The following is a 24890-nucleotide window of genomic DNA, read 5'->3' on the forward strand; positions in this document are numbered from 1 at the left end:
ATTATGGTGATTGCGGGGGATTCCCGGGAAACCCGGAAGTGCGGTGTCTGTGCAAACCGGCCCGGGTGGAACCTCTTCACTCTACTTTTGGTTCCGCCCTGTCTAGTAACTCCGTGACATGCATACCAAAGCTTGTACACCCGCGGCTGGCCATGTTTTTGTTTCCAATTGAATCTTCAAATAAGGTAGCAGCTAGCATTTTTTTCCGCTCTGAAAGCTCTGAGCGCCGAGAGTTGAAAGAGATTCAACTTTAGGTGAAAAGCTCCGTTCGTCAATGTCAGTTCTCACACGGCTGTCCAATCACAGTGAAGGAAGGCCGGGACAAGTATCACAACAACCAACCGGCTTATAGCTTAAGTATCACAGCTCCCAAAGCGTTCGGCTGAAGAAAGCTGGTGCTCAGCTAAAAAAACAATTGGCATTCGGCGTTCTCCAGGTGTTTCAGCAGCGAAAAATCATAAGATTGAGCTGGCCACTTCATAACCTCAATCCTTTCTGTCTGGAACCAAGATTTTGCCCTCTTGCTTGTGTGATTGGGGTTGTTGTCTTGTTAAAACACACATTCTCTTGCTTGTGTGTTTGAGGTTGCTGTCTTGTTAAAACACACATTTTAGGGGCATTTCCTCTTCTGCAAAGGGCAACACAATCACTTCAAGTATTCTGATGTATTCAATATGATCCATGTTCCCTTCTATACGATATCCCTTCTATTCTATGTCTTTACAGTGTACTGTGCCTTGAATTCAGTATCCGGGAGTCGCCTGAGATTCTGCTGATAACCACTTGACCTGAAAAGAACATTTTTACTCTCATCAGGCCACAAAATATTACGGCATGTTTCTTTGGGTCTGTTGATGTGATTCTGCTCATACCTTTTTTCAACAATGGTTTGCTTCTTGCAAACAGCTTAGCTTCAATCAGATGTCTTCTGACTGTCACAGTCCTTACTGATCATTTTAGATTATCTTTGATCTTTCTAGAAGTGATGAAAGGCTAAATCTTACATCAATACTATCCTTCAATCTGTATTAATCGTAGTTGCTTGATTTTTTCCAAGTGCTTTGGGTTTTTGTTGCCATATTAAAGCATGTAAGATCATTTTAGCTGAGCATCTTAAACTTTGCTGTATTTCTTTACACATTTTCCCCTCTCAAATCAACTTTTTTAGTCAAATTGCGTTGTTCTTCTGAGCAATGACGAATTGGTTCATTTTACTTCGAAACTCAGCAGCAAATACATTTTTGGGCAAAACATTTGCTTCCCCTTTTTCTTAATAAAGGACAAAAATGAGATGTTTTTTTCACAGAATGAACTCATTTTCTAATTTAACTTCACACTGCTATTATTTTGATCATGCCACTTTCAATAAATGAGTCTATAACTTAAAGTAGTGTGGATATCATTACAAATGGTTCTATGTTATTCTATTACAATACAACATCTGTAAGTAAATAATTTCCAATGCAAACATATTACTACTACGAATCAGGCTACAGATGTGGCACTGCTATTATTTTGAACATAACTGTATATTAAGGTCACAGTATGAGGTCACTGCACACATACTAGCTCAAACTACCCATAAAGCACATGATATACAAAGTTCCAGATGTGGCTCAGAGAGCTAATATAGGTTTGCTAAATGAAAACATGTCACCGAGATGTCAGCATTTAGTTGCAAATGATATCCAGCCGGCAAGTCATGAACACACACGGCAACACCCCAACAATCAATCACTTTCTGCCAGTTACACTGACTCTCTAACGACACAATGCTTGGACAAAACAAATCAGTGAATTCCTGTCACTTTTACCTCCAATCTGTGTGAGCTTTCTAAAACCTTTATTTAGGCTTCTTGATGCCATAAAGTTGTTGTTGACATTTTATATGGTATAGATTACACACCATGTACTGTATATGGCTGCATAAACTGCTGTGTAGAAAATGTCCTGAATTTGATCCTATGATCATTCCTATAATATTTTTTAGAAATTATAGGTAGGAAGGGTGACGTTCTACTCTTGGGCCAACATTTTTAAGACGTGTGCTGTCCTGCTATAACAGCATGAGTGTGCCGTTCCCCTAAAATTATGACCATAGCATGAGCACACTGTGAGTGTACCATGACCTCACATCATGGGCTATTGTCACAATGTGTGATCACAGCTCATTCACTGTGCACTCAAACTATGGTCACTTTGTGAGGTCATGGCACACTCACAGTGAGCTCATACCATGAACTCAACATTCTGAATTCACAATGAGCTCACATATAGCTCACACTGTGATTGTCATGGTATAAGAATGGTGTGATGTCACTGTGATCTTGGTGATTTCACATGTTGACTGGGAATAATATTTGAGGAGCTCAGATGCAAAAGCCGCTAAAGACTTCTGTCAAAAATTTGAAAATTATATTGGCCAAATGCTCTCGGTACATATTATATGTTATTAAATACCTTTGCTTCAAATGTGCTTAATCCTGGCCGTGTGCCATTCAGATATACCACTTTGTTATTAGAATCCGCTAAACGCCATGTTGACTTTGTGCACTTGTCCCTTAAGTGCACAAAAGATAAAATATGAATGACGTCATGCAAAATGACCGGGGATCACATTCAAACTTGTGTCCCCTGTGAGAACTTGGACCTGATTAAAACCTGTTTGTGTCAGTCACATGGACCACAGTGCCATTTTTACACTTTGACTTTCATCATTTGCAATATTTCGATGTTGCATCTTTAGTGATTTTGCAATTGTCTTGTCCCAAAAAATATATTCTTTTAGAAGTGAAAGTTTTTCCCCCAAAAGATTTCATGCATTTAGAGGGTTTAGCAGCTAAAGACATTTGTGACAATAAGGCATTTCAGTTTCTGACTAATAACCTTTTCATTGGCATTAAAGTGAAATTGTGCACTAAACTAAACATAAGAGCCTGATTAAAAAAATGCTAATTTACAAGAAAACATGAGGTTTTACATCTGAACTCCGCGTGTACTTTTTAACTACAGAACATACATTTTTGACAGTTTTTTAATTACAACTGAAAGATATATAAAAATATTATCATGGATATACACTGTACCATTATTTTTAAATGGATGTCTTTTATTCATCATACATTTCTTAATTTGTAACGTAAATATGACTTTTCTATGTAGGACATGTTTTGTCCCGACTCTCAAGAATGACTGAATAACAAGAAAACAAAAACATGACAATACATTTTGTGAAAATGAAATCTTTAGAAATTTTGGACCTCAGGATCTCCGCGGAGTGAACATGTTATGATTATTAGTCCAGTAAAAATTCAAAATTAGCACTTTTAACTTTATCAATTAAACCACATTCCATAAATTTTTAGAAAAGGCCTCTGACCTCCATTTTACCATTTAATATTATCTTAAGTATTTTCTTTCCATTTTGCTAATTTCTCCTTGGCGGTTGTGGCATGTTAAGTGGGGATGTTTCTTTCTCTGAAACCCTCTGCAAAGAGAAATGTTAAAGTTTATAAAGTGATTGCTTGTTAGGATTATACTGCTTAAAACCCTGGGTATACTTTAGCTAATACATTGGCACTAATCAATTATTTACCTGCTTTAATGAAACATTAACCACTGAAGAGTTTGTATCACAGGTTGCTTTGCAGGCAAAACCCGAGATGACGATGGAGAGGATGAACTGAAGGATGGAGAACACCAGCAATATTCCAATGACCCCACGACCAGTGTTGGGCAAGTTACTTCCAAAGTGTAATACATTATATATTACAAATTACTGTCATTTGAAAGTAATTAGTTACATTACAATATTACTGTCTCTGAACTGTAATGAGTTACACTACTTTTGCGTTACTTTTGAGTTACTTTCATCAAAATAACAGAAGTATGACTAGGCATTATAAAATGTTAAAATGTAGTTTGTTGCTGCTTATAAATCTAGAAGTTATGTGTTGGCCCTCGAGCTTTAAATAGGCAAAGTGAAGACTTATGGCAAAATACAGTAACAATTACTGTCATAATCATAAACATAGACAAATGATCTGGTAAAAGTCTGCTAAATTATGGTACACATACCAAACACAATAGAGCCCACTATAATGCAACCTATAGCCTAATAACATGGTAAGACACGCAACCTCTTTTCATTTCTATTCTTTTGATCACTTTTAATTCAGATTCACAGCACAAACCTGGCATGCACTGGGTTGACACAACTTATCAAAAAGTCCTATTGGAGGATTAGGCCTCAAGGAATACAGCTCATTTCAGTCCAATAGGATTACATGTAGGCTAACATATCATTGCTTAATAAAACAGACAAACAGAGGAGCACTGCTTTTTGCCAAACAATGAATAGCCTATAGGTTCCCATACAAAGGCTGGTAAAAACTTTAAACAGTGATGTTTAAATGTACTATTTAGATAACCATGTTTAAGTCTTCACTAATGTTATGTTGTAGTTTAGGTTGCTGTTTGTAATAAAACTGTAGATAGCAGGAATAGCCTAGCAATCTATTATGTATATGGACTGTAATCATAGCAAAGCTTACCTTGTCATTGCTGGTGTGATATGGATTTTACTGGCAACATGTAAAAGTCTCTTTACTTCTGAGGTTCAAGCAGCACAGGAGACCGATAGAAACTTTCTGTTGCTCTTACTTAGTGCTCTTATTCGCAAAATTATGCGTGTGCGGCGCTACCGGACCTGATTGCGACCACTTTAGTCAATGCTTATAATACAGCCGCGGACTTCCAAGATTCGGCTCTTTAAGAAACATCTCTATATTTGACGCGCACCGCGTCCAAACCGCATTTCAAATACAAAGTTAAAGAACTTGTTGCATACAGCACGTGGAAATAGACATACGCTGCGTCTCAAACCGCCTACTTCCATACTATATAGTAGGCAAAGAGTACGAGAAGCAGTGCTTTTCGCCCACTAAATAGTATGGAAGTATGCGGTTTGGGACGCAGCCATTTACACAGCTTTTTCATGTGTGGATGCTGGTCGCGCGCATTGGTCAAAAATAAAAATTTAAAATAACACGGTCTAATTTTGAAATGCATTGTTGTAACGCGCTCGTTACTAAGACTGTAACGAGTAAAACATTACCAAAATTTTACGAGTAATGCGTTATATTACTGCGTTACAGCAAAAACTAATATATTACTGTAATATATTATATTTTGTAATGCGTTACTCCCAACACTGCCCACGACTTAAAACCTACAAAATATGAAAGAATTGTTCACCCAAAAATGAAAATTCTGTCATGTTGTTACAAACATTTATACATTTTTTTGTTTTGATGACCACAAAATCTATTTCTTTGTGGTTATCAGAACAAAGAAATGTATTCAGGCTTGTAACAACACGAGATGAAGTAAACAATGACAGAATTTTCATTTTTGGGTGAACTATCCCTTTAAAGTATACCATATATAAAAATATTTTAACAAATAATATCACATCCAGTGCATTTAGTGAGTTTTTAAACATTAGCATTGCTTTAATCCAGTTGATAAACTCTCTCAGGGGGGGGTTTCTAAGACGGGGCTTAAAACTAAACCAAGACTAAAATGCTTTTTGAGCTGTCTTAACGGAAAACAGCTTGCACTATATTATTTTGTCTCAAAATGCACACCAGTAATATCTTTGGAAGGTTTCGAACAAAATTATAAACACAACACTTTTGTTTTTGCTTCCATTTAAGCTAGACTAAAAGATCTAAGACTTTTTCTATGGACAGAAAAAAGGCCTATTTCTCTCAATTTGTTGATCAGGTTGTTGATTGTGGCCTGTGGAATATTGGTCCACTCCTCTTCAATGGCTTTTTCAAGTTGCTGGATATTAGCAGGAACTGGAACATGCTATATGCCGATTCAGAGCATCCCAAACATGCTCAATGGGTGACATGTGACATTGTGTACAGATTCTTGCAACATGGGGCCATGCATTATCATGCTGCAACATAAGGTGATGGTTGTGAATGAATGGCAAAACAATGGGCCTCAGGATCCGTCACAGTATCTTTGTGCATTCAAAATGCCATCAATAAAATGCACCTGTGTTCATTGCCTATAACATACGCCTGCCCATACCATAACCCCACCGTCACCATGGGCCACTTATCACAATTGACATCAGCAAATCACTCACCCACACAATGCCATACACGCTGTCTGCCTTTTGCCTTGTAAAGTGACAACCGGGATTCATCCGTGAGGAGAACACCAAACGGGATCAAATGTTAGCATTTGCCCACTCAAATCGGTTACAATGACAAACTGCAGTTATGATGAGGACGACAAGCATGCAGATTAGCTTCCCTAAGATGGTTTTTGACAGTTTGTGCAGACATTATTTGGTTATGCAAACCGATTGTTGCAGCAGGGTGGCTAATCTCAGATGAACTTGGAGGTGAAGTTGCTGAATGTCGAGGTCCTGGGCTGGTGTAGTTACACATGGTCTGCGGTTGTAAGGTCTGTTAGATGTTCTGCCAAATGCTCTGAAACGCCTTGAAGACGGCTTATGGTAAAGAAATGAACACTCAATTCACGGGCACCAGCTCTAGTAGACATTCCTGCAGTCAGCATGCCAATTGCACATTTCCTCAAAACTTACAACTGTGGTTGTGTGAAAAAACTGCACATTTTAGAGTGGCCTTTAATTGTGGCCAGCCTCAGGCACACCTATGCTGTCTAATCAGCATCTTATATACATGATGTAAGGTAGATGGATTATCTCTGCAAAGTAAAAGTGCTCACTGACACAGATTTAGACAGATTTGTGAACATTTTTTGAGAGAAATAGGCCTTTAGTGTGCATAGAAAAAGTCTTAGATCTTTGAGTTAAGCTCATAACAAATAAGGGCAAAAACAAAAGTGTTGCATTTATAATTTTGTTCAGTGTATGTTTGTGAAAACCACTTTACTTAAATGTCCTAATATAACTATGGCCTTAGTCCTTGCTTAATCTAAACATTATCCGTGAAACCCACTGATCTATATAAATGACTGGATTGCGCATAGAACGCTTAACGTAACAGCGTGAGGTGAAGCCAGCGCAGAGTTCGAGCCGCCATCTTGGTATACCCAACCGGCAGAGGGTGTCATTGACTTCCATTCAATATCATGTTTTAAATTCACCCGCTTTACAGCGTATCAGTCACGCAAGATTATTTTTAGGATATGTGTACGTAAATTAACTGTTAATTCTGGTGTTATTTTCAATGTTTATGTTTAAATCGGGCAGGAAAATGGATTTATAAAAAACCGTTAAGGTGAGTGTGTCTGCTGCGTTCTGTTAATGACACGGGTATAAATAAAGTTTTTTTTAAATTCAGCTACACGGTCAGCGTTATTTCTCTAAATAAGTTTAGGTAACTTGTAAGTTTAGATAACATAAAACCAGCAAATTATTGCATGAAAATACGGTACAAAGTATGATTATTTATATAGATTTCAGAATGAGCACATTTGTCATTAATACTAAATGCTGCGGTCTGTCTGCTGATCTGATACTGTAATGAAGATGAATGTATAATAACTGATTAAAAACTAAAATGTACAACTTTCAGTAAATAACTATGTACATGCTTAGGACGTTTGTGTTGTAATAATGTACAGGGTAACTTCAGATATAAAAACGAAGACTTGTAAAGTGATGTTTTATCATTAAAATCTGATCGCGTCCATTGATTTTATGGAATGTTTGGGTATATCAACATGGCGGCGCGGTGGCTTCACAGTTGTGACGTCATGCGCAATCCAGTCATTTATATAGATCAGTGGTGAAACTGCCCCTCAGTTCTGAGAGCTTTGAATTACTTGATATAAAGAAAGAAATCTTTGTGTAGAAAAATGTAGAAAAAATAATTACCTGAAAGTCTGATAATAAATCTTCATCTAAAGATTTAGTAAAATCTTCAGATGCATATCTGTAAAAATATCCCCAATGCTTCACAAATTCCAATTGGAAGGAGATCAGAATAATAGCTGCGCCTGCGATTATGGCACTGACCACATTCATTCCAAGCGAAGCTTTTACCTACAGAGAGAAATGCATTTAAGAGATTTTTAACTTGTGTAAAATAATTTAAATATCTTGATTTGTTGTTGAAAGGGGTGAATATCTTATTGAGCAAAGAAATCTGACTGAACTTGTAGCAAACCCTCCCCCCCAAACAGGGCAAACAGTGCAACAATAGTTTTAGACCACTGAGATTTTACCATGGAACATGTGGTTGCTTTTTATGACGTTAATTTCAATGTGTCTGTACACACAGTTTTTCTGTTTTACACACAGTTTCTTGAACAATAGCGGTGGAATACATCAGCAACAACATAAAAAGCAGAGTTAAAATCTTTCAGATGGACAGTAGTCTACACACCACACAGGAATGGAGTTTATTTTCCGCAACAACAGACAGAGAACCAGCCATGATGTACTGGAAAAATATATAGAAAATATCACAATAATATTACAAAAATAACAATAGAAATATATATTTTGACAGCATTAAACCACAAGCAATTTTATAATTAAACTTACAATGAAGGATCCCAAGAAGTTTACACTTAAGACTGGTAAAGCATAATTGGGGACTTGAGTGGTGAGCACAATATTGGTCAGGAGGGTCACCACTCCAGTCACAATCTGCACAGACTATAGAGAGCAGAAATGTGTCTTAAAAGTGTTTTGTATTATAAACATCCCACAGCTGAGCATGTGTCTATACAGTATTTATAACAGCCTTAAAAACCTTACTAAAAAAAAATACATTACCCCTAGTGTCTTTGGTTGTACTTTAAGAAACCCTTGGAGGGGTGCATAAGTTCCTCTCTTATCTTGTCCTTCAGCACTTTCTTGCCCTATCAGTGGATTTATTTGGATGACGACTGTAGCGTTGTCAGCTGAGATCACCTGGTTGGACATTCTTGCAAAGGTTTAAGAAAAAGCATTTATGCAATTTTTAGCATTTTATTATATTGCAGTTATAGAGTAGAACCATGAAAATATTTTAATCTGCTTAATTCACATTTAAAACGAATGTTGTATTGTTAATATGCGTATTCATTTTAAGTTTGAAACAGTTAACTGGTGAAAAAAAATATTATAATCAAGAAAAAAAACTTAAAATGAATGCCTTAAAATTTACATATGAATACATATACCATTTTAATGTAATTCATGTATAAAATATTTTACCTGAAATGAGATTTGTTGACGTTGCCTGTTTGCTGTTACGATGTGTCTTTGCATGTGTGAGTGTATGGACTCAAGTGAAGAACCACTGAGAAGGGGCTCAATTACCAATGTAATTTACAGGAAGTTTTTGAAGATGTATTTCATCTTATTCAAAGTAATTTACATACAGATGACAGGTAAGCAACAAGGCTGGAAGACTAATGAGAGTGTAAAAATAACTTTAACAAAAATAAAGCTTTTCTTTGATAAATAGTAGATAATCTGTTATTAGAATGTACACATATGCATTTCGTACAGGCTACATACAGTATAAAATAATATATTTTAAACTCTTAAATTTAAAACTGGGCTTGAATCTTTCTTGATTTATTTTTTTTACAGTTTTTAATATATAATTGCACTGATGTTCTTTGTTATGCACAAGCACTGTTTTCTTCTCTTTTTGTACAGTAACTCCAAAATTATGCCAAATTGATTTTATTCAATTTCATTTAAAAAATAAGCAGCATGAAGTTAAAACAACTTGGTTTTGCAAGTCAATTCAACCTATACATTTAAGTTTTGGTTGTAAAAAGTTGACATAACTTAAAATCAAGTTGAAATTGTTGATTTTGACAAAAATGTTGCATATTTTTTAAGTTCAAAACCAAATTGATCTAACAAAGTTATTGTTTACTAATAATTGTCCAGCTGTATGCCTAGAGCTTTTTTAAAATGCTTCCTAAATGCTGTTTATATATTTTTTCAATAAGAATCAAAAGCTCTGTGTTTGGTGAGCTTACAATGTGAAAACTGAAGCAGAGTTTGTAATGTTTAGTTGAACAACGACAAAGGAAATGTCCGTTTCAGATCACTCTGCAGCACCATAAAACCTTTCTGTGGTTCATTTGACAGCTATTGCTATGCTTTGTGGGCAGCACTGTGAAAAGGTGCACATCTTAGAGGAAAAAATGAACTACAGTGGTTTTGTATTGCCATGGTAGTTTCATTCTCTCAACGTTCTTGCTCTCATTTACTCTCTTCAAAAAACAGTTGAATCATGCAAAATAGGAAACTTCCATTCATGTCCCTGTATATAAGTACATTTCTCTGGGCCTGTAAATTGCATTTCTATTTTAATGTGTAAAACATGTATACACCGGGGCTTTAAACACAACCGATGGCCAAATCCCCCCACCCCTATACTTTCTCACATTACATAAATGTTTGTGTTGGTGTAATAAAATGAGACGCGGCATGTGAAAGTTTCACAGAGTTTTAAAGTGTCAAAAAGTGAAAATGACCTTTCCGTGTCAGAAACACAATATCAAACAATAATCCTTTTTTAGTCTAGCACCAGCACTAACCAGACATGATCTGCTAATAAACAAGCCATTCCAACCTACTTTTTAAAGTTTTGAAAAGTTGGCATAACTTATAAAAACAAGTTAAAATCTTTTAAAGTAACGTCAAATCAACTTAAATTTTTATATTACAATAATACATGTGTTACAGTGTGGATGCGCACCCATGATCTGTATCCACACATTCTGTCAGGAATTGTCAAGAAAGTTCAGGAATCAGAGTCTCAAATGCGGGATCAAAAAGTTTATTAATGAAAATAACACTGAGTCTGTAGGGATACGCTTGAAGACGAAGCACCCGACAAATTTCAGATAGACAGAAAATATAAATCCACACTAGGCCACAATCCACAGGGGAAAGAGTCTCTCACACTGCACCGCCGAAGAAGTCCAATAGTGACGAGGAGGTCCACCCACTTCCGATGACGTCACACTATAGGAAGCCGAAGACAGCTGGTATACGCTTGAAGACGAAGCAACCAACTGCGCGAAAACTCAGGAAACTAGACACACTGACAGTAATCCACTGACCAAACACACAGGATCGAGAATCCTGGACAGAGACAAGAGTCCGGATGTCGGCGATTGAACCTGGGGCGAGAGCAGAGATGGTGAGATAAATTACAGTGGACGGATCTACCTGGACAGGGAGCGAGACAGTAACCAACCGGGAACAATGAGCGCGTGACAAAGGACAAAACGCAAGACTATAAAAAGACCAAAAGGAATAGGACACGTCTGGGAAACAATCAGAGAAACGAATGGGAGGAGCGAGTGCACACGTGAGGAACCAACACCAAAGGTAAACAAACAGACACACATACACTGCCGATCACCCAGGTGCCATGACAGTACCCCCCCCCAGGGCCGGCACCGGACGGACCTGGAGGAGGCTCACCTCGACGCCGACGGAAATCCTCGAGCAGACCAGGATCCAGCACATCCCGAGCCGGACCCCAACACCTCTCCTCCGGACCGTAGCCCTCCCAGTCCACTAAATACTGAAAACCTCTGCCCCTGCGACGAACATCTAGTAATCTCCTAACCGTATAGGCAGGAGCACCATCCACTAGACGGGGGGCGGGAGGGTTGGGGGCAGAGACAGGGGAAAAATTACTGGCAAAAATCACAGGTTTAACCTTGGATACATGAAAAACAGGGTGAACCCGACCAAGAGTAAGTGGTAACTTGAGCTTCACTGCTACCGGACTAATGACCTTAACAATACTGTATGGCCCAATGAAACGCGGAGCCAGCTTTCGAGAAGGCTCACGGAGAGGCAAATCTTTGGTAGAAAGCCATACCTTTTGTCCACACACATAACGAGGTGGAGGTCGTCGGTGGCGGTCAGCCGCAACTTTGGTCCGTCTGGAGGATTGTAATAAAAGGTCTTTAGCTCTTTTCCACGTGCGTTTGCACCTGCGGACAAAAGCTAATGCAGACGGAACCGCTGCATCGGGTTCCTGTGATGGGAAAAGGGGAGGTTGATAACCGATAGATAGTTCAAACGGTGACATACTAGTAGAAGCGACAGGAAGAGAATTATGTGAGTACTCAACCCACGGGAGCTGTTGGCACCAAGAATTCGGATATTGTGACGACAGACAGCGAAGCGTTTGACCGAGATCCTGATTAGCCCGTTCACATTGCCCATTGGTCTGTGGATGATAACCAGAAGACAAGCTGGCAGTGGCGCCGATCTGTCTACAAAACTCCTGCCAAAACCGGGAAATAAACTGAGGACCCCTATCTGAAACCACATCAGTCGGAAGACCATGTAAACGAAAAACATGGTTGATCAGAACCTGAGCCATCTCCTTGGCAGAAGGAACTTTAGGTAAGGGAATAAAATGAACCGCTTTGGAGAAACGATCCACCACAGTCAAAACGACAGTGTTACCATCAGATGCCGGTAAGCCGGTGACAAAATCAAGGGCTATATGTGACCAGGGGCGGGAAGGGATGGGCAAAGAATTGAGCAGACCAGCGGGAGGCTGATTAGATGCTTTGCTACGAGCACACGTAGAACAGGCTAATACAAACTGTCTGATGTCTGTAGCCATAGAAGGCCACCAAAAACGTTGGCGGACGGCAGCCAACGTTCTCCGAATACCTGGATGGCCGACAAATCTGGATTCATGGCCCCACCGGTGACATCGGAACGTAAATACTCAGGAACCCACAGACACCCCGCTGGACACCCATCCGGCCTTTCCTCCTCTCGTCCGGCCTCTCTCACCCGCTGCTCGATTCCCCAAACGAGGGCACCAACCACCCTGCCCTTAGGAAGAATGGTTTCGGTCCGCTCAGACTCGGAATGACCGAACAGACGGGAGAGAGCATCAGGTTTAGTATTTTTGGAGCCAGGCCGGTACGAGAGGGTGAAATTAAAACGGTCAAAGAAAAGTGCCCAACGAGCCTGCCTAGATGTTAACCTTCTGGCCGAACGGATATATTCTAAGTTCTTATGATCCGTCCAGACCAGAAAGGGCTCTGAGGTTCCCTCCAACCAGTGACGCCACTCACCCAGCGCGAGTCTAACCGCCAGCAGCTCCCTATTACCTATGTCATAATTTCGTTCCGCTGGGTTTAACCGGTGAGAGAAAAAAGCACACGGATGTACTTTCCCGTCAATGGACGACCGCTGTGATAAAACGGCACCTACCCCGACATCAGAAGCATCTACCTCCACTATAAATTGTTTTGCCGGGTCAGGAATAGAGAGGACTGGAGCAGAAATGAAACAGGACTTTAATTCATCAAAGGACTCCTCAGCCTCCTTATTCCAGCGGAAACACACTTTAGAGGAGGTGAGAGCAGTGAGAGGTTTAGCGATCTGACCAAAGTTTCTGATGAAACGCCGGTAAAAATTGGCGAACCCCAGAAAACGCTGAAGCTCTTTACGAGTGTCGGGCACTGGCCATTCGGTGACCGCTTTAACTTTAGCGGGATCGGGGCGAATCTCTCCCTCAGCAATAACGAAACCCAGAAACGAAACTGACACCCTGTGGAACTCGCACTTCTCCGCCTTAACAAAAAGTTGGTTCTCTAAAAGCCGTTGTAAAACTTGGCGAACATGCTGAGTGTGTATCTGCATGGAGGGAGAAAAGATGAGAATGTCATCAAGATACACAAAGACAAAATTATTAATCATGTCTCCCAGCACTTCATTTACCATAGTTTGGAAAACAGCCGGTGCGTTACAAAGACCAAATGGTAAAACGCAGTATTCCCAGTGTCCTGATGGTGTATTGAAAGCTGTCTTCCACTCATCGCCCTCCTTAATAGGTACCAAATGATAAGCGTTACGCAAATCTAATTTGGTAAACACGCGTGCTCCCTGAAGTAATTCAAAAGCTGATGACATTAAAGGCAAGGGGTACTTGTTCTTAACAGTAATGTCATTAAGCCCTCTATAATCAATGCACGGATGAAGAGAACCGTCTTTCTTTTTAACAAAGAAAAATCCAGCACCGGCTGGAGACGAGGAGCGGCGAATGAGACCTGCATTAAGCGCTTCATTAATGTACTTATCCATAGCCTCTCTTTCAGGTTTAGAAAGGGAAAAAACACGACCCTTAGGCGGAAAAGTACCTCGGAGGAGATCGATAGAACAATCGTACGACCGGTGAGGAGGTAAAGAGGTGGCCCGAGCCTTGCTGAACACCTGGTGCAGATCTGAATACTCCGCCGGGACCCCGAGAGATCGGCAGCAGGAATCTGAAAAGTAGAACAAACAGAAGCAGAAGGAGCAGGACCAAGACACGAAACATGACACAAAGACTTCCAAGACAAGACAATATTGTTCTGCCAATCAACGTGAGGATTATGTTTAGTTTACCAGTCATGCCCCAAAATAATGGGAGAATTACATGACTGTAACAGATAGAATTCAATGTCCTCACGATGATTGCCAGAAACATACAGACCTACAGGGGGAGTGCGATGGGTGATTACTGCCATATGCTGACCCTTTAACGTCCAGGCAGAGAGAGAAGAGGTTAAAGGGATAGCAGGAATACCCCAAGATTCAGCCAACCTGGCATCCAAGAAACTTGCCTCCGCACCAGAATCCAGCAATGCCTGTGAATTAAAATCAGAGTGGTTATATTTCAAAATTACAGGCAATAAGGTGCAGTTTACGGGAGAATCAAAGGATGAAACGCCCACCGATACTCCCGGGTTTATAGGCGGGCACCCCCTTTTACTGGACACGCAGCGACTAAATGCCCCGCCTTACCGCAGTAGAGGCACAATCCATTATTCAAGCGACGTTGTCGTTCGCTGCCAGTAAGGCGGAGCCTACCCAATTGCATGGGTTCCTCAAGCTCAGACGGTGAAACAGGTGTAACAGGTGAAACCGAAGACTCAGATGCCACAGTAAAGCGACGAAATGACTGGCGAAGGTCTCGTTGACGCTGACGAGTCTCTATGCGTAATGCCATGTCAATCGCAGCCTCCAATGACGTAGGCGGGTCCCGTGCAGCGACTTCATCCTGGATGTGCGGGTTGAGACCCTCAAGGAACTGAGCTCGGAGAGCAGCATCATTCCATCCACAAGTGACAGCCAAGGTCTTAAAGGTGATAGCGTAGTCAGTGACGGAAGAATCTCGTTGTAATAATCGCACTAATTCAGCTGCTGCCATGTCACCTTGTAGAGATCGATCGAAAAGTCTCAGCATTTCGTCCTTGAGGGCCTCGAATGAAGCCGTGCACGGGGCCTGGACCTCCCAAACAGCCATTCCCCAGTCTCTCGCCCTCCCCGTGAGCAGCGTGAGAACAAACGCCACTCTGGAAACAGACGCTGCAAACCTCCGGAGAGCGAAGACCAGGGAGCACTGCTGAAGGAAGGCCCGGCAGGTGTTAGGGTCGCCGTCATACGTAGGCGGTGTGGCCGCGTGTGGCTCGCGATCTGTGCTGGATGGTGTAACAGCGGGAACGGGAAGATGAGATTCTCCGACCGGTGGGCTAATCTGATCTAAACGGTTGGTTAGCTACGTGAGCCGATCGGAGAGAAGGCGGAAATCTCTGGAGGCTGCATTCAGGAGAGAGGAATGCCGATCGATGACTGCCCCCTGCTGGTTAAGTGCGGTCTGTACAGGGTCCAAAGCCTCCGCGCCCGCAGACTCCATATCTGACGCGCTCATTTGTCAGGAATTGTCAAGAAAGTTCAGGAATCAGAGTCTCAAATGAGGGATCAAAAAGTTTATTAAATGAAAATAACACTGAGTCTGTAGGGATACGCTTGAAGACGAAGCACCCGACAAATTTCAGATAGACAGAAAATATAAATCCACACTAGTCCACAATCCACAGGGGAAAGAGTCTCTCACACTGCACCGCCGAAGAAGTCCAATAGTGACGAGGAGGTCCACCCACTTCCGATGACGTCACACTATAGGAAGCCGAAGACAGCTGGTATACGCTTGAAGACGAAGCAACCAACTGCGCGAAAACTCAGGAAACTAGACACACTGACAGTAATCCACTGACCAAACACACAGGATCGAGAATCCTGGACAGAGACAAGAGTCGGGATGTCGGCGATTGAACCTGGGGCGAGAGCAGAGATGGTGAGATAAATTACAGCGGACGGATCTGCCTGGACAGGGAGCGAGACAGTAACCAACCGGGAACAATGATCGCGTGACAAAGGACAAAACGCAAGACTATAAAAAGACCAAAAGGAATAGGACACGTCTGGGAAACAATCAGAGAAACGAATGGGAGGAGCGAGTGCACACGTGAGGAACCAACACCAAAGGTAAACAAACAGACACACATACACTGCCGATCACCCAGGTGCCATGACACATTCACCCTCTAAAACATTTTATAGTAACTGCCAGTAAACAATTAATACAACAATTATTCAGAAACAACTAATATTATGCTGAGAAATATGCTGATATAGCTGCTTTATTTATTCTGCTATTATATTATTATATATAAAAATAAATGACTTTTCAATGTGATAGCTATATTATCATACATGCTGCTGCAGCAACCATGCTCAAATATCACAACAAAGCACAACGCTTTAAAGTAGTGACAAAACGCAAAAAATGACCTGACGATAAATAATCTTAAGTGTAATCAGAGTTTACTGTTAAGGGAGTGTCTTGCGTCTCTTTTACAATAAACATGAGCAACACACATGATACTGCGAACACATATTTTGAATTTGCGCCCCTCGGAAAAGCAGTGACGAGCCGCCACTGGTTTTAATCTGTGTATGTCTTTATGAATAAAGTTTGTATTGGTTTTAGTGTGTCGTTTTTCCATCGTGCTGGTGCCCTCGTGTACTGTGAAGTGGTTTACATGACTGTGTACCCTCAGTTGGCTGTTGGTGAGTGATGTTGGTTAACCTGTAAAAAGTTAATTTGTCTGGGGTGATACCACGGTTCGGTAAGCATTAAGAATGGGACAGTATGAAAATTTCATATCATGATTATAGTGACCAAAGTTATCACTAGGGATGTAACGATTAATAGTGTGTCCCATTAAAAATGCCTGTCGGAATTCGATTCTGAATCACAAGGCTGCGATTATGTTTCATCTACAGCTTGTGCGTGTACTACAGCATTTGGTCAGTAGGAAGTCCTTATCAATCTAAAATCATTATGAGTCAGAGTCATTTATAACGTGCATTTAAAAAAGCAACACTCGTTAAACAAAATCATTCAAAATATTATTTTTTATCATGAAAATACCTGAAACAATTTGAAGAACAGCAATATAAATATTACTGTAGACATTTCCTGGAATAGCGTTTGCAATGCTACTACTTCTGTGGCACAAAGGGTGTTTCTGCACGAAAGCACCCCATGGCTTTTGGATGTGCCGGGATTTCACTGTAGTTCATTAAAATTAATTCATTGAGAAAACGCGCATTTGCATGGTTAATCGTTACACCCCAAGTTTGAGTGTATGACACTGCGATTGGTAGTATTATATTTGTTTATTTTAGGATTCTCCTTTTCATTCTACGCCGTGTCTCGTGTTGCTGTTGTTTGTAATTCTTGCTCTGCCATGTTGCACCACTGTAACTAATAACAGCATTATCTTCATCGCCTAGAGGACTGTACACTGTCTGGTTCTGCTGGGTTTCTAGATTTAACGCTCCACTTTAAACGTTACTATCAGAGCCGTGGTTCGCTCTCGGCGTGAGAGGGAATGAGAAGCTTTCTATTGGCTCTGTATTTAATGCATCAAGTATTTATTTTCGTTCTTTATTTTTTTTCTTTATTGTCATAGTGAACAATCACCTGTGTCAGTGAACCTATCTTTGCCCATATGACTCGATGTTTACATTTGGGATTGATCATTACAGCTTGTTCTGAGAACTGTGCTCTGCCCATAATGTTGACTGTTCATTGTTAACTGTATACATCTTGGTTTACTGTATAAATGTGGTCCTTTTTTATTAAATACGGCTGATTGCCACCATTTGTTTTGTGTTGACTCAATTAATTCATATAGTTTTGATTTGTTGCAGGAGCTGGGGTCCCATGGGTGGATGAATCTTTCCAGTGGTGGTGCTTCCTCCTCAGTGTGCTGTGTAACACTAAGTGTGTGGTTGTGTAAGCTAAGTGCACAGTGGTGTGTGTGTGTGTGTGTGTGACTTTTTGTAAACATGAGTTGTGACAAAGTAATTTCTCTTGAACCTCAGCCCTGCTGGTTAGTATTTGTTTGTTTTGTTGTTGTTTTTATTCACTTTAATTTTTGTGTGTGCGTGCGTGTGCTTTACCGGCCTTTTGGGTGTAATGAATATTTCCCTGGGTGCAAGTCCCGGGGTGGCGTAGTCAGAGTTTTTATGCAGAATCTTTGCTTTTGTTACAAAGCTATTCCCCTCCTCTTGCCACACGTGTAAAAATATACTCTTGTGAACAAGAGATCTTTATGGAATTTAGGCCAAAAACTGTTATGTTTCTGCTTGTACAGTGTCTCTCAAAAATATTTGGACACTTTAAAATACACTTTTACCCTGTAAGACCCAAATATAGAAAAAACCTTTGAAAAAAGATTTAACCTTTTATATGTTGTTGTAAGAGTCCTCTAATGCCAAAATCAATGGGTTTTTACATTTTTGACATTTTGGTAAGTTTTTATGGAAATGTAATATTACAACATTGGGCCTATGGGGTACCAGAATTGCTGTGTTTTCACTCACTGTATGAACAAATGTTAATAACATCTAAGAGTTACTTTGCAGGGTGTACTGCTTATGTACCCCAATAATAGTATCCTATATCTATATACATAATCACACAATACATAATAACCAGACAAAAAAATCATTTTATTATAAAAATATGCTCAGATTGCATTTACAAAACCAGATAAACTGAAAGAAAACTGGTATTTACTGTGTTTAGCTGTGTTTACAGACATGTTCAATGATAGTAATCCTATTTTGTTGTTTATGAAAATCTCTTTTGGAAACTCATTGGTTTTATCTGTCAGAGCCGTGATCTTGCCTTGACACAAACCTTCTGAGATACTCCAGTGGTATATGAAAGGAAATATCATCAGTAGTGATGCCAATAACAGAAATATTAGTATTAAGACTGATAAATCTTTTTAAAACAGTAATACCTGTCATGGGCAATGTATGTGTTCTTGAACGGGTTGGTTTTGTTGCCGTCATGTTGACATATTCATCATATGGGCATACATAAAGTTTTTAATTTCTCTTTTATAGTTGAGAGGCATCACCACATTCCTCCTCATCAGTTATATCAGAGTTTCATCTCAAAGTCACATTTTTCACATTTGGATGATATAAATGACATCATATGCATTGTAGATAAGACAGTCCTGGCTAGTAGCATTCTGAAATTAAAAACACAGATTATTTCCATGCTTATTAATCTTGATGCAAATCAATTCCAATCACATTTATACATTTTAAAGGATTCCCCCATTCCACAGAATTCACACAACACTGTCTGGCTAGCTTATTGTTCTCTATTTATAATGCTAATAACACCTATCCCCCACCCCACATTCCAGAACATTATCACCTGGCCCTCATGCAGCAAATAGATATTTGATCAAACAAAGCCCAGACAAGAAAACAGGACCAGCTGAGAATATTTTATAAACAATAAGATACAGATAGTTTAAAATATTGCCACATAACTACTTTCAAATTCTCGAATAAATAATTTATTTCCTTTAAATGTAATACTCTTAAACTCAAAACAGACATTTAACATCAATAGTATATTTTGTTGCTACAAAAAAATGATTAAAAAGTAAATTTTTAACAGTTTAGAAGTACAGCAAATTCATGTAATGTGCAAGGTGCACAGGTAAATTTTGCTACCCTTCAGACCCAATGTTGTAAAATTACAACATTGACTTGACATAAGCTCAAAATCTAATATAATCAAAACATTCAGCTATATCTTTAAATCTGCATGATCTAGACACATAACTAATCATAGAAAAAAATATTTTAGGCATTTTACTTACGTGATTGTTGATTTATTTAGTCCAGTAAAAAAGGTTATGTTCTTCAAGGCAGGTTTGCAGGTTTTTTAAGTTCACGGCCAAGAAAACAAACATATTTACAAAGTCTACCATTCAAAATCATTGCAGGGTTAAACAATAGGATTTTTACAAAAAACAATAGTTGTGTAAATGTGGTTTTAAAGACAAAATAACATTTATATGCATACTTAAACTGATGTTGTAAAATTACAACCGAGGGTTTTACAGGGTTAATTATTTACAATTACAATTGTAAAAATACAATTTATTAATTAAATAAGGCGAAGTTACTCTTTATAAAAAGCTTAACTATTCAACAGTAGTAAATTAGCCTCGAGCTTTTCTAGCGGTTATAAATCTTACTATTATAATGAAAAAAAGATTTCATATACTGTATTATAGACTGTGTGAAAAGCTCTGTCCATGGCAAGCTTACAAGGTGAGAACTTAACAGAAGTTTGTGGTAGCCCAACTTACTGTTAAAACAACAGCAAAATGAGGTTAACATTCTTTCCGCTTGGCGGGTAGCACAACACACACACACACACACACACACACACACACACACACACACACACACACACACACACACACACACACACACACACACACACACACACACACACACACACACACACACACACACACACACACACACACACACACTTTACCCTTTTTGGTTGTGTGTGAACCGATACCCCCCCCCCCCCCACACACACACACACACCATTTTCCCTTTGCTACTGCAGTGCTGTGAACAAAGCTGGTATATTGTGTATACTCTGTGCACTTTTTAAATATATTTTTTCCCTATCTTCTTTTTTTCTAGTTTGTTGTTATTTTGTAGTTTGGGTTTTGGTTCACACCAAGCGTGCCGCACAAGCCCTGAAAAGTGAAGCCAAAACGTCTCGATCGCCCCCCAGTGACCGGTCCCAGTATAGGTCATAAAGCCCGCCTCCCCATGTTATTCAATGGGACTTGAGACCAACTAAAAAAATTAATTACACTTCAATTATCTTTTTTCCGAAGTTGGTTTCTGTCATTTACTGTAGTTTTTATCACGCTAATGTAAATTCAAATGTTTGTTTTTAAAATAGGTTTGTGTTTAGTTAGTTATTTAATGATATAAAAACAGTGGTGTCACGTCATGATTGACAGCTGTGATGTCGTGTGATATGCGCATTCTACGAGAGGTTTTGACTTCGCGCCTTCCCTTCCTGCTCACTACTGCGCATGACTGGTCCCGAAATCGCTATTGCGCAGACTCAAGACCCAAGATGTCAGCGCCATATCGGGACACTGGCAACTTCACTTTTCACCAATGGAAGAGAGCGAACAGGCGTCGTCCATCTTTTTTACAGTCTATGGTTCACACCATACATTAGTGGCAAACTTAGAAAGTGAAATTATGTATTCAACTTATCATTAAAGATGCATAAAGTAGTTGATGCATAATTCATGTTGCATTGGACACAAATGCTGTACAACCCAGGCCTCCTGAATCAACTTTGGGTCAGTATTATCCTACTGCAGCTATCTGATGACCTCGGCCTGATGCACCTGCAAGATGGCCATGGCGGGCAGGGCAGAGGCAGCCTGTCCTGAAGCACTGAAAGATGTTAGAGTGTGATCGAAACCCAGAAATGTAGGCATTTAGCAGATGTTTTTATCCAAAGTGACTTACAAAGATTAGGAAATAATAAAGTGATTTGTCATGGGAGGCAATAATACAAAAAGTGCTTATACCAAGTTACAAGTTTTTACTATTCCGAAACAATACATGTTAAGAGAGAATGGAATAGTTAGTGATTTTTTGTTGCTGCAATGAACCAGACACATCCAAAAGTACAGGGGATAAATGACATGTAAAAAAGCGATTGAATGTATGAGCTCTGTTATATAGACTATAGGATCTGCTCTAGTTTGTGCTATAGCTGTGTCTTTAGGTTGTTCATGGTTGTGTTGTTATCAGTTCAGGTCCAGTGTTTACACTGATGTTTACTGTAATGCAGATGGATTTATAATTTTCAGATGTTTTTCAGCCATGGCCTAACGGTTGGAGATTTGGGGTTGTAACCCGAAGGACGCCAGTTTGATTCTCACAGCTGGCACAGGTAGCGACTGAAAGACACCTTTTCCCTGTGTTCACGATTTGCAGTGCATGTGTTCAATATACACTGGGATAGTTTAAATGCAGATTTCGAGTAGGGGAGAGTGGGGTAAAGTGAGACATTTTTTACATTTGCTCCCCTCTAAGCGAGCTAAAATGATATATCAGTAAAATTTACACATTTCCCAGTAATTCAGGATGTTTCCTAGCTATGGAAATTACCAGAATGTATTCAGGATGAAGAGCAGTGAAAATATGATTGTTTTAAAAAAAGTGGTCTTGTGTCTCACTTTACCCCAGCTTAGGGGTAAACTGAGACAGACCAGAAAAATCAAGGGGGTAAAGTGAACCAGCTCGGGGTAAACTGATCCACTTACTTGTTCCACTCTGAAACTACCATAACAGCACATATTGTAACAGATAAAATCCTGACAGCTAGCTTGACAACCACACATTCCAGAACTAATGTTGGACTAGTAACAGAATCAAGGGGATTGGTCAATTAAGAACATTATTTTTCTAAACACTTGAAAGTACAGTAACTCTGAACCAAAATCAAATATAACATAATATAATTCAAAAGTTATATTTTTTGGCCAGTTTTTGCCTTTATTTAACAGTGAGTTTTGGAGAGGACAGGAAAGGACAGGGAGGAGAGAAGGGTATTGGATCGGCAAATGACCACGAGCCGGGAATCGAACTCGGGTCCCAGAAAGTGTGAAAGCACCACATGTCGGAGCGCTGCCCACTATACACCATTGGCTCCGACAATTCAATTTTTTTTAATTAACATTCAAATGACATATAGAACCAGTTAGATTAGAACGCAGTCTGGGGATCAGAACAAAGGACCCTTAGAGCCAGCTAGTGTCTGCGGGTCAGCGCAAAAGACAATCAGAACCATCTATCAATATTTCTATCCCTTGCAGCTGCTTTTACTGTTGGTTCACACCAGACGTGAGTTCAACGATTTGTGCAAGTAGATTACATTCAAAGTTAATGCAAAGGCACGATCAGATGCATCCTCGCCAGGGGCGATGCGAATGACACCATATGAGTGGAGCATTTGCCGCGAAAACACGCACTATTCACCTCAAACATGTCTTCGCCCAAGTTGAAAATATTTATCTCGAGCGAAAAATTTGCATGACACAATGTTAAATCCCATAAGTAATCTAGAGTGAGTAATGCTACGTACACACCAAATGCGGGGCGTCGCGTTACTTGATCTAGATTACTCGCAGGATTTAACATTATGTAATGCGAATTTTTCGCTCGAGTTGAATATTTTCAAATTGGGCGAAGACGTGTTTGCGGCGAATAGCGCGTGCTTTCGTGGCAAATGCGCCACCCATATCACGTCATTCGCATCGCCACATGCGAGGACGTGTCTGATCGCGTCTTTGCATTGACTTTGTATGTAATCTACTTGCGCAAATTGTTGAACTTGTGTCTGGTGTGAACCCACAGTACCATGATACCTCGCGTTTGGTGTGTACGTAGCATTAGAGACTTCTTTCCTTCCTTGACCTAAGCAGCTGCACTCTCCATCTCCTCAAGGGGTGTTTTTCCCCAGACTGTCTTCCTGGTGTATTGACTAGGCATAATGTTTTTTCTGCAATGTTTATAACATTAAAAATAAAACATATGTAATGTAATATTACATTAAAATATGTTTTAGACTAAACTGAACTTGTGCCTCATGTCTCACTTTACCCCACAGCATTTGTCTCACTTTACCCCACCGCCACATTTTGGAAAAAAACTCTCTCTCTTGGAAATTCAGGCTAATCTTCAGCTAGCATCAACACAAGGTTTTATATGTTGGTAGTTCATAAACATGTGTGATATAAGTTTTTCTACCTGAATCAATTTGCTTTGGCACAACAGTTGATTAAGTTGACAGCAAGAAAATTTACTTTTACAAGCAAAAAATATATTTTTGTGAAAAAAACATGCTAACCACAGCAGCATGAGGTCTTGTTCTTCATGGCCAAGGGGAAATTTGAGGGGCTTAAAAACATAATAGTCATAGGACCACAAATGTGTTCCGTTGCCTAGATACAGGGGGTGTCTCACTTTACCCGATGTCTCACTTTACCCCACTCCAGTGGCGGAACTAGAATTTTTTTAATGGGGTGGCCAGGGGGTGGCCAAAACTACTTTAGGGGGTCCATAGTCCATAAAAGAAAATGACATGTAACCATGTATCAAGAAAGCATAAATTAATCTTTTTATCGCATTAGATAAACATAATAAGGGTGAATTTTAAATCTTTCTACTGTATTTCTTACATCTGATTTACTGTCTGTAGGGATTCACCCAAAAATGAAAATTCTGTCATCATTTACTCACCCTTATGTTGTTCTAAACCTGTATTTTATTTTAATAAACACAAAAGAAGATATTTTGATAAATGATGGTAAGCACACAATTAATGGTATATCCATTGAATTCCATCATGTTGTTTTTATTCCAACTATGGAAGTCAATGGTTAACAGCTGTGTGCATACCATCATTTATCAAAATGTCTTCTTTTGTGTTCATAAGAAAAAAGAAATTTGGACAGGTTTAGAACAACATAAGGATGTAAAAATGATGACAGCATTTTCATTTTGTGAACTATCCCTTTAATGAAGCAAAAGATCCAGAAATCTAAACTCCATGATAAACCTTAAACTTACTTCAAATAGCAGTGCTCAACACAAAGGATGTTTCGATTAA

General features: G+C 39.6%; 1 protein-coding gene across 1 annotated transcript in view; it reads right to left on the minus strand.

The window, feature by feature from the left end:
* Nucleotides 1-3365: 3365 nt before the first annotated feature.
* The window catches only part of LOC129440319 (uncharacterized), a 193782-nt gene continuing 172257 nt past the window's right edge, over nt 3366-24890 (minus strand). Inside the window, exon 10 of the mRNA XM_073860788.1 lies at nt 3366-3487. Coding sequence (XP_073716889.1) covers nt 3428-3487 — 60 coding nt within the window. The 3' untranslated portion in view covers nt 3366-3427. The remainder of the gene's footprint in view (nt 3488-24890) is intronic.

This window comes from Misgurnus anguillicaudatus, chromosome 22 (genome assembly GCF_027580225.2).
Source record: "Misgurnus anguillicaudatus chromosome 22, ASM2758022v2, whole genome shotgun sequence".
Lineage (NCBI taxonomy): Eukaryota > Metazoa > Chordata > Actinopteri > Cypriniformes > Cobitidae > Misgurnus > Misgurnus anguillicaudatus.